The 12,737-nt window shown below is 25.4% G+C and overlaps 1 protein-coding gene across 1 annotated transcript; it reads left to right on the top strand.

Annotated features, from left to right (window-relative positions):
- The first annotated feature begins 2,104 nt into the window (after positions 1–2,104).
- On the top strand, positions 2,105–8,084 carry LOC112684425 (very low-density lipoprotein receptor-like). The gene is made up of 4 exons (XM_025555963.1): positions 2,105–2,255; positions 5,340–5,462; positions 7,326–7,448; positions 7,784–8,084. Exons 1-4 carry the CDS (start codon positions 2,184–2,186, stop codon positions 7,922–7,924), a joined length of 459 nt encoding a protein of 152 aa, XP_025411748.1. The 5' UTR covers positions 2,105–2,183; the 3' UTR covers positions 7,925–8,084.
- Positions 8,085–12,737: the final 4,653 nt, after the last annotated feature.

Below are 12,737 nucleotides of genomic sequence, written 5' to 3'. Positions count from 1 at the left end.
ACTTACACCCATGATCGGTAATATCATATATATTGGTAATACATAGATATAAAAATTAAAATAGCAGAAGAAGGGATAATACAAAAAAAGAAATAAAGCGACATGACAAAAATACAAATTCAAAGAGCGATAAATGAAAGAAGATGAACGAATTTCAAGATTTGAATTTTTGAAAGAAGTTTGTTTTAAAAATAAACAACAAAATGTTAACCCTTAGTTACAAGCGATTATTATGGTATCTTAAAATAATTTTTAATAATAATAATATTTTTCAATTTTAAAAATTGGTTTTTATTTATTTTTATGTCTAATTCTCTAAGAGTCTCTAGACCAGGGGTCACCAACCTTTTCAAACAAGTGAACTATATTTGACATTTAAGTCCTTGGTTATCGACATCCAGGAGAATTTAGGTCTTTAGAAAGAGATTTGTTTGATGAACAAAAATAATAAAGGTCTAAGCTCCAAAGAATAATTATTTATTGTTTTTTCATAATAATAATAATAATCTAATATCTCCATTATCTGATTAATCCGATTATTTTACAACGATTGACCTGTATTCTTAAAAAGATCGACTGGTTGGCGACTCCTGCTCTAGACTAATAGCTGTCATAACATATTATTCCTAATTAAACAATAAACGTGTGTATATATAGGTTATTGTAACGATATGTATATATAATAAATTGCCGCAGTTTGTATAATGTATCTTATCGGTTTTGTCGCAGATTTTAAGATCTTAATTTTTTTTTTGCTACAGTTTACCATTATCCAATCACGCCTATACGAAATTCAAGTTTTTCATCTACAAAAAATGTATTTATCGGTGATATTACTCAAGCAAAAAATGATTAGTTTTCGTTTTAACTAAGAGGGTGTTTATCATATTACAGTTCTTTTAAAATTTCCCTATCAAGTTCTTCATTTAACTTTTGTTTATATCCTCAAGATTTTTTATTGGAGACAATAGAAATCATTAGAAGACATTAGAGTCAATAGAATTTTCTATTACTTTTAGAGACTCGAGGTTATCTTCAATATAATCGGGGATAGTTTCATCTAAACTTGAAGCTGTCAATAATTTTTAATAAAAATTGAAATTAGTCAATATATATATATATATATATATATATATATACATTTCGTTAAATTCTGACCTGAATGCATCTCTTATATTTCCCCATTTTTTAATAATTAGTTCATCTTAAAAAAATTAATATTACTCTTTAATAATTAATATTGTTTATAAATATTTGTTGCATATATTTAGCAACTGGTAATAGTAACATATAATCATTGATTATAAATATTATAGATTGCTCATTGGGCGGTTTTTTCGGTAGTCTACAATAAAACTCTCAGAGATGGCGATAAGAATCAACAACATTTATAAATTAATATTTTATTTTGGTCGGTGTCGTAATCGCCAAGTATGATGCAGGTTTACAGGCTTTTAACACAGCGTCTTTATTAAATCTCACTCCAATATTTTGTTATTTAGAAGCCCATCGTACAATTCTTACCGGAGGCCCAACATGAGTCAGACCGACCCTGTGTATAATGTTGCAGACTATTAATAGGGTTCTCAGGTTTTGGTATTTATAATGTAATTATTAATTATTATTATAGCTGGAAGAGTTCTGTAAGATAAATTTTTAAAATATGCCATATATGAATATTGATTATATTTAAACAAGCCGGATAAATGGTTGTCAAATCTTATTAATATAATATTAATAAATAATTGGTAAATTAATTTATTATTTTAATGTGATAAAATTAAAATTAAATTTGTAAAAAAAGTATTTTTCGTATTTGAGTACAAGCAAAGTATTTGAATACTTTTATTCAAATATTTTTACTCAAATACTTTTCAAGACTGGCTACAAAAGAAAAACATTTGAACTCTATGTATATATGTTTACCTATACGATAACTATGAAATTTTTAATTGTGTTCCATTGAAATTTATTTATTGTTTATATAGCGTTTTATATACGTTAATACTAAATAATAAATGATAACAATTTGCATATGTAGGTAGGTAATCGCATTCTATAACCTCGATAACCTTTAGTGTTGTACAAACAAGTATATGGCACTTGCTAAGTTACTTATACTACCATAGTTATATTTTTGTCTTAACAGTTCATGAATTTACTTAATACGTATTTAGATAAAAATGCAAGTATTATACTTTTTATGTATATTATTAACAGTACCTTTTATTACAGCGTTCATTCCATTTGATCCAGTAAGTTGTATTATGAATTTAAAATAAATTTTATTAGTCTATCTAGTGATAGAGTATAAAATCAAATTAAATACAGTCAGAACATTGTTTAAATAATTAGCGTTTGCTTATGAAAATGATGACAATAATTTCAAAAATATTGAATTGACTACAAACTTCCGGTGGACAAATAAATTAATAATTATATCAATAAATTATATTTTTATTAAGTAAAATCAAAAAATTTTTCACACTTCTCAATAAAATGTAATATAACTTACTAACTTGGGATGCAAGTAATTTATAATTTTAGTTAAAAAAAATATCTTATGAAAAATAATTTTTACTTAAACAAATAAAGATCATGAAACACAATAATTTTGATAATTAAAAATAATAATAATTATAATAAATTAAGAACTAAATTCTGAAAACACAATATTATAGATTTATTTTATAAAATAAAAATTGAAAAGTTGATCGTGTTTTACTTCATAAGAATTGTTTGCAATCTATATTATTAAAAATAATAAGTGTAGTATTTGTGATTTGAGAAATTATTGGAAAATAAATAAATCAAATATTTAAATATTTAACAATTAGAGATTTAAAATTAATTTTATTTTATAACATCTGGGTTAAATGACTTAAAGTTAGCCTTGCGTACAACTAACAAGTTATTATAAGAAAAAAAAAAAAATTTGTTATTTCCACAAGTATCAAAATATTTGCAGGATTATAGTTATGATATTCATTTTTTCATTTTATTTTTTTTATATTGAATAGTTTTAAATATGATTATAATATTACCTATTATATCGAATTTTGATTTAAACAATAAATTGAGGGCCTAGAAAAAAAAAATAACAATGTATTCAATTTAAATATAATTAATAAATAATACATATATACAGGTCGAATTGAGGTAGATTAGCCCATCTCGGTATACAATATTTAAACCACTGGTCTATTATTATCAAACATTTATGACAATTACTTTTTATTTATTCACTTACCTTTCTACCACCCTATAAAAAATAAAAATATTTTTAATTTATTTTAAACAATAAATAATCAAAAATAGATAAAAAAATTATACTATGATTACACTGAAAAATATAAATTTTTTCTAAAAGGAAATGCATGCAGTTTTAGATATTATAATTCTGGTCATGTTTATTGAACATATTTAAATATACCTCTAAATATTTATGATTATTAGAGAATTATGCGGCTTTACAAGGGAATGGCATTTATTTTGACTTATCGAAGTTCGACTTATCTAGTTTTCACTAGTAGTACAATTTTTTCAATCATATTAAATGCTTGTGTAAAATGCATATTTTTGGTTTGAAAGTTCAAAGAAGCTAGTTATAGACACAAATATATTGAAATATACTGTGTGATCATGATTTCTAAATAACTTAGCTGGGTTACCTTGTATATAATGAATATTTAGGAGGGCTTAGGAGGCACTGTAATGCACATTTTTTTAAATTTTTTACTCTTACGGTTCACGCATGCGCAATACAACTTTTTTTTAAAGACAACCTTAACTTTTTTCTACATACTCGGATACATTTTTTTTTGCAAACAATTTTTGTATAAAGTGAACACTGCCACGGTGGAAATGGCGTTAGTTTTTATTTTTCCAAAAAACCGAAACCTATATTTTGACACTTTTTAAATTTTTTTCCATAATCGGAACCAAAAATATAACCTTTATAATTTGTATAACTATTACTTCTATTCTAATATATAACTAATCAATATAATTATATAAATACGATCTATGGGCTATGGGTAAATTATTATATTATGTTAGATTGATTCAGCACATGCTTACACATAGCTAAATAATAATAGTTTTGGATGACAACAAATAGAAAGAAAGAGAATAAGTATAATAATAAATAATAGTATATAGATAAATAGTTAAAATATATTATGGCAATTAAGTAATTTTATAATAATTATTATTAATATACCTACTTTATAATTATTAAATTAGTAACTAATACGTCAGTTACACACGGCCACCGTGGCCGTGTGTGAAAACAATATTTTTTTCTTTTTTCTATTTTAAAAATTGACCAAGTAGAAATAAGTCAACATTTGAAATGATATAAAATTGATTTTTATAAAAATTTTAACTAATGCACTAAATTATTAAAAATAATGTCAAATAATTTAACTTTATTTTTAGCACTTCTGTGATATTTTTTGTATTTAAAATAGTAACAAACTAATTATAATAATAATAATAACAGTAGCAGTAATAGTAGTATTAGTAATATATAATACAGAAAACAATTTATTCAATAGATTTATCAAATTAATTGTTCGATGTTTTATCTATTATATTCTAAACATGATACGATTATATATATAAGCATTCTCAAAAATTCAAAAAAAATGGTCCATAATTTGAACGGCCGAGATTTTCTTGGTAGATCGTCAACTCAATCAGGCCCTGCGTATGTAATATTTTACATGTATCTTGTTGTGTGTATATTGTCATCTGAATTTGTAAAATTTGTAAATTAAATAATAATATTGTAACAATCTTATACATTTTAATGATTGATATATCAAGTTATCTAGGCAGTGGTGTAAATAAGGGGGGATTTGAGGGTCCAACTCCCTATTGTCAAAATCCCAGCTAGTAAATAAATAATAATAAAAATAATTATTATCAAAATATATGAAGGTCCTCCATAAATAATCTTTAAATACGCACTTGCATCTAAATGTTAAAATACTTAAGCAAGTACTTGAGCCATAACGAATAGGTTCTATAGGTAGTCTCATTACCTTATTTATGATAGAATTATTTAGTTTCTATTTATCGATGTATGTCTATATGATGTATAAATAGGTATATATATATATACCTATGTGTTATCATATCATACTCGTATTTTATCTTTAAAATTTGTACTAAAACTTTTTTTAAAAACCGATTTCATTATTATTTATAGATAATTGTAATTAAAATTTGTTGTAATTTCAATACAACATAGGTAGATTAATTATCTGCTTATATTTTGAAAACCTTACGATTTATATATTTTAATCATATACAAACAAAAACTTTTATTATAGAGTCTAGCATGTGACGATGAAGAATTCATGTGTCAAACTGGTGGCTGTATTCCGCACAATTATGTGTGTAATGGAATAAATGATTGTCCCAACAGTGAAGACGAAAACTTAAAAATGTGTGAAGTATGAATATTTTATTTTTTTAAACTATTTTTTTGTATTTGATTTTTTATTTAACGCCAAGGGACAAGGGGAGTTCTAGCTCATCCAGAAAAATGTTACCTCCCACTGAAAAATATGTATGATATAAAAAAGTCATAAAACATTATTTTTAAAAGAACTACATTAAAGAATTTATGAAATATAATTTTTAAAAAATTTGTAATTTATGATAATTAATGATAATTTGTAATATATTAAAATACTTTCGTACTTTCGAAGTTTTGTGTTTTAAGAGGACGTCACACCCGCGTATGTTGTTTTCGTCTGACATACGTACAACATAGCAAATTTGGATTCAGTGATTCAAATGTAGTGAAGTTAGCTTTAATGTTAGAGTAAACTGATCAATAATCAAATTTAAGGGAAGAACATTATCTGTGTTTTGTTGATCGATTTTTTTTCAATATTTTAATTTTTAAACGTGTTAAGACATCATAACTTGCTAAAAAATTACAATGTCGGAAAAAAACTGACCAACAAAACACAGATAAAGTTCTTACCTTCAAATTTGATTATAGATCAGTTTACTCTAATATTAAAGTTAAATTCACTACATTTAAATCACTGAACGTAAATTTGCTATGCTGTAAAATATTTAATATACAATACATTTCTTTGTGAATTGCTTTACAGTAAATACTATTAATATATATTTAACAATGTTCATTTATAATGCATCCATAGGCGGTACTAGACCCTCTTGGCAGGGAGGGGAGCAGGAAATACTTGAAGTAAAATATAAACACTATTTTGTCTAAATCTTTGGACTAGAAATACTATAAAAAAAAGTATTTAATTGATAACTATTTTAACTTATTTCAAATAAGATTATTTTGTAAAATGAATAATACACTTAAAAATACCTACATTTATAATATTATATCTTTTAAAATTTTAAAATAATAACTTACCACAATTTACCTGTGATGGTTGTCATTGGCGGACTCAGAGTGATACATTTGAGTGTGCCCTGTCATTTTATTGGTTATTTTTTTCAAAATATAAAGGGGAGGCTATAAACACTTACATGTAGACCGTATTATGATTTAAATTCTAAAAATAAAGGCTTCGTTAATGATGTATAATAACGATTGGTAAAATATACACGTAATTATTATTTCAGACTTATTCTGAACACTTGCAATATTACTTACAAAAAATTAAAATTTAATTAATATGTATGCACATATATTCTCAATTGTAATTATTCAATTTTTTTATTCGCATTATTCACATTAGGGTGTGCCAAGGAATATCCGGCACACCTCATAGAGGCGCTTATGATGGTTCTTATATGAAAAAGTCGTATAAAGTTTTTATTTTTTTACTTTGGTTTGTGTTCATAATTTTTGTTATAAATAATATTATCCAAAAAAATCAAGTCAAATCAAAGTATAAAATCATACAAAACGTTTGTGATACAGATAATAATAAAGTAATAATATTGGTTCATGATTTCTCAATGATAAAAATAAATTATAATAATATTGAAAATGTTGACGCAAAAAATCTTATCAGCATATTTACATGAATGGTTCCCATGGTTGTAGATAATAATATTATTACTTACAACCATGCAGACTCTAAATAAGTATGTAATATGAGGGGTTACCAATCAATATTCGAAATGTATAAAGAGAGTTCTTACTTGCAGGGGAGGCAGCCGCCTACCTTGCCCCTCCCGTAGTACCGTCTATGAATGCTTCGGTACTAAATAATAATAAGAATCCTCCTAATTTATTTTAGGCGTAAATCTAAGAATAAAAATTCTAAAATTCAAAGTTTTTTTTTATGAGTATCATGCAGAAAATTATTTTATTATAGAGCCATACTTGTTTTCACAAAGAATTCCGATGCAACACTGGTAGATGCATTCCGAATATTTGGTTATGTGATGAAACGAGACATTGTCCAAATGGAGAAGATGAAAGTATAAACATGTGTCAAGTATGATCATTTTCTATTTAAATAATAATACATTTTTATTTATAATATAATCAGATAAATATTTAATGCTTTAGATAAATATAGTATTATAGATTAATGACCACAAGAAGTGATTATTATAAATAAATATGTTTCTTGATTTATATAAGAATTTAAAATTCTAACTATATTTTTTTAGCACTCTTAAATTAGTTTTGTTACCTTTTTTTTTATTTTATTTCATTGTATTTTTAAACACTGATAGATTATTATTGTTTGACAAATATGCTAAAAATTGCAATGTTTTAAATATTTCTAATATTTATTCTATACCTAAATATATTTATTAATTTTAGAGCCGATTATGTTCTATTAAAGAATTCAGATGTATCACTGGTAGATGCATTCCAGACTATTGGTTATGCGATAACACTAAAAACTGTCCTTACGGCGAAGATGAAAACGTTGAACTTTGTGGAAATCGTTTACTGTTCTGAATTGTTAAACCATTATATAATTAAATTTTAATTTATCAATATATAAGTATATCTTGTATTATGTATTAAATTATTTTGTGAAAATATTCTTAGATTATTTGAATTGTTTCATGCTACAGGAATTATAGTATACTTGATAATAAATTAACCAAAACATTCATACAGTTTTATCCTCTATTCCTAGAAATTATCTGATTATTATTTCCCTACTTGAGGACAACTAACAAGTACTAACAAGCAGGGGCGGATCTAGAGGAGGAAGATGACAATTCATCCTTTGGGCGTAAAATTGTGTAAATGACGTAATTTTTGTAGTACTCATTTATTATCATTAATTTTAAAATATACTATTTTAGTAGGTATATTCCAAGTAATAAATTTTTATCTACTATTTTGTACTCAGAAATCAGATAATAATTTAACCTCTTTTAAATATATGTTCACGGCTTATTAAAAGTTGGGAAACACTGGCTCCTCCCCGGTTTATGACAATCGTTATTACACGAACCTTATAAACTTTATTTTGGATTATTATACATATATTTCTATCATAGGCCACTCTACGGAATGTACTTTAGCACACCCTAATGTGAATAATGTGTATAAGAAAATTGAATAACTACAGCTAAGAATATATATGCATACTCATTAATTAAATTTTAGTTTTTTGTAAGTAATACTGCACAAGGGCGTATTTGATGCATAGACGTGTCCAGACCTCCATGGCTGGGGAGGCCAGTTATAAAATTTAAATTTTTTACTTACTACAGCGACCTATAATCTATATCTATATTTGTGACTTATTTTTGTTGTATGGAAAGTATATAGCAGCCAGAATTTTTTCGCCCCGCCAAATCAAAGATTTTTCTGATCTTAAAATTGGTTTCCTATGCTATTACAACTATGAACTTATAAATAAGGCCTATTAACTATTGTACTACTCAGTTATTTTTTATAAATATTTTATCAAGTATAAATCAACCTTCTCTACACATCTTATTACCTACAGTTATTACACAACAGTTATTCATTAAAATATTCCAAATAATAAAATTCAATAAATTTAAAATTTACCTTCTACTTAAAATTACCTAATGTTAATGTTTCAGCTACGGATATAGATACTATATATCCGTGGTTTCACCCTTATAAGCCAAGAGGCCAAGAACGTCGCTGGGGAGGCTGGTGCCCTTCTTGCCTCCCCCGGATACACGCCTATGATTTGATGGGGGGGAAGGGAACCCCCAATGTCTCGTATTTTTTTTTGAATATAATACATTGATTTATTTAAAAAATGTAATGTGTCTATCATTATGATATGATAATACATTCAATAATATAAAATGTCAATTAGGTCACGGGTATCAATTTTTGTTTATCTTCTTATATCATAACATTTTTGATTGTGGAACGAATAGTGGTATTATCTTCTACGGATATTGCTACGGTTATAGACATTTACAACTATAACCAAGGCATTTATCAGATAATGTAAAGTAATTTAAAGTAACACTTTGTTTACCACATATTTACTAGATAGTCATTTTTTGGTGCATTTATGCATATTGTATATTTTTGTATCAGGCCTTATTATTTGTATAATTTTGGATTGTACACTTGATTTTACTGCTTTAAATGAAAATTTAGTCTCGCTACTGTCTTAGAAAAAGGAATATATTACATACATAATATGTATATATATATGCATTAAATTTTAAAAAATTCAATAATACTCATATTTCCTAGAAGTTGGCTTATTATTTAATTTTTGTTTTGTAGACCGTAGTGCACACTTGTACATTCGTGGTGCACATTGTCGGGATGCACATAAAAATAGGGCCTGTTTTGTATTTATTAGAGCTGTATAAGACCTTAATAATTTTACTTGTCTAATTTTTTTTTACAACATAATAACTGGTACTTTTTGTTGTGCATAGATATTTAGTCATTTTTTTTGCACAAATACATGCATATTTGTATATTTTATAGAGCTAGAAGCCCCTAACCCAAATAATAATCATAATAATTGATTAATATTAACATAATAACATAATATTTGTTTCTTTATTTTGTAAATATTGGCCAAAAATATATTTTTGTAAATTGAAAATATGGTTAAGATCAAGAATAAGCTAGCATAGATTAACAGGTTTGGTTTTGTTGCATGTGCTTAAAAATATTATTGTAACCATTGATGAAATAATTAACAAATTTGCCAAAATGAAAAAAAGAAATTTGGAATTTGTTATTTAACTACTTACCAACCTTATGATTTCTACTTAGATATTTGTTAAATTAAGTTACCTATCTTAATTGTTTTTTAAAGTTTTTAAAATATAAATAACAGGTACTGTTTATACTATGATTAATTGTTGTTTTTTTTTATACAGAATTCAGATTGAAGGTACAATTTTAATATAAGAACAATTTGTGTTTTTATTATTAATACTTATTTTATATGCAGTAGGTTTTAAATATATTTATTGTATATATATACTTATTATATATTAAATATAATATATACTTGTATTTTTTTTTATTCACTCGAATGAAGCTATAGGTAATGTACCAGAGGCGTACCCAGGAATTTTTTAGGGGGGGGTCCAAAATTTTATACACATTATATAATCTATAAACTTTGAAGATAATGAGAAATTAAAATACACTATATAGTACATACTATTTACTATTAAACTATTGTATATATAGAAATCTTAATGGGGTCCGGACCTGAACTCCTCCCCTTGGGTACGCCCCTGTAATGAACTGTAAATTATTTTTAAGTTTGTACTGAAAAAAAATTAGTCCCCCGACACCCGGCCACAACTCAAATACGCCCTTGATACTGCAAGTGTCCAGAATAAGTCTGAAATAATAATTACGTGAATTTTTTACCAATCGTTATTTTACATCATTAACGAAGCCTTTAGTTTTAGAATTTAAAACATAATACGGTCTACACATAAGTGTTTATAGTCTCCCCTTTATATTTTGAAAAAATAACAGGGCACACCCAAATGTAAAACTTTGGGTCCGCCTATGATTTCTATACATGTGATCTTTATAAAACAGTTTTCGTGATATCGATACCATAAAAATTGAGCTCATAATCTACAAAAACCCGTTAAAATCGTTCCTATTTACCCCAAACTACGGTACATTATATTTGAGACACAATTTTATGTTTTTATAAATAAGTTCTGTAAAGTATAAAATACACAAATATTAAATATTAAATTATAAGTATTTATTTAATTAGATTTATATTATTATTCCAGTAAACCTATTGATAGTTAACTTATAGCCTATAGGATGAGTAAATAAATTAATGTTTTACCATCTTTAATGTTATTATTTAATTGGGTAAATTGAAACTTTCATGTTCTTTGTTTATCATCATGACATAATTATTCATTACTAATCCTTATATTTTTAGTTTCGAAAAAATATTTTGTTGATAGTATATCGCATGACCATATTTTAGGGGGGAGGGTCGAAGGGGCGATCCCCCACTGGCTCCGTATTTAAGGAATTGATTTAATGTTGGATTTACAGTTCAATTTTTTTTTTAATTTCAGTCATTTTATAACGAAATCAAATTACGCGTGGCTGTGAATACTGAATTGGATTTTTTTGTCGGTCCATATTTAGTGAAAAATCAAATAAATTCAAGCGTAACTTTCAAAACACAGATAGGTGTTAAAAATAACTACACAAAAGTTGATTCGGCATTAGATTAAAAAAAAAACCAAAAATATTAAGGATTCACATGTTTTAAATTTTGAGCCTGAATTAAAGAAAAAATTTGAGTCGTCCCCTCTAGAAGTAAGTCTTAATACGCCCCTGATCTATCGTCTATAAATATTAAATATTTAAATATATAGGTAACCATAAATTTTTAAATATTATGAAGTTGGCAAATTTAATCAGTTGTCCCATCCTTTCAGAAGTTGAAATGACGCCCCTGAACCAATTATATATTTTTCATGTTGCTAAGGTCGGGGAGTACTGTATGTCTGCGTAGCACGGTTCTATCTATTACCGTACTGCGTACTCACTAATCGATCGAACGTAATTTTGGCCAACATAGTCTGGGGACTGAAAAGTAATAATACTAGTGGAGCTCAACTTGTTAATAAATGAATATCAAAAATAGTTTTGATATTATAAATCGTATTATTTGTTATAAAATTTATGTAAATTGTAATCCACATTTTAATCTAACCTGTGCACCCCCTAATTCAAGCTCCGATATTATGTTGAAAAATTGTCTATTTTAATAGTGAAATACAAGATACGACAGTTTATTGATTGTAGGTACTAGTAGGAATAAAAACAATAAAATGTAATTTTTTTAACATAAATCATACAAACAAACAACATTTAACATTAAAATAAATTATTTACAAATAAACTATAGTATACAAAAGTATATAAACTAAAAAATTTTGCAGAAAAGTGAAGAATATAAAAATATTATCTTAAAAAAAATTATACACGTTTGCCTGCATTATGGTTATATAGGGAATATATATTTTAACCATTGATTTTACAATATATTATGAGATCAATAGTTTAATTAACTCAAACTATTGTCTAATTAAAGTTTAAAAATAATCTAAAAATTAAAAAAAAAAAAGTTAATTTAAAATTTCAATAAATTAGTTTAATATTAATATTAAATTACTTTCAAAATTTAATGTTGTCATAGATTTTATTCAGATGCTTTTTTATAATAATTAAATTCATCAAAAAATATTGTAAGTCACATTCTATAAATAAACAAATATATAATTAAGTTAAGGTTATTGAA

Source organism: Sipha flava, unplaced genomic scaffold (assembly GCF_003268045.1).
Source record: "Sipha flava isolate LNK unplaced genomic scaffold, YSA_version1 249_pilon_pilon, whole genome shotgun sequence".
NCBI lineage: Eukaryota > Metazoa > Arthropoda > Insecta > Hemiptera > Aphididae > Sipha > Sipha flava.
Note: the sequence above shows the minus strand (reverse complement) of the source record. Positions and strands in the feature narration are given on the sequence as shown.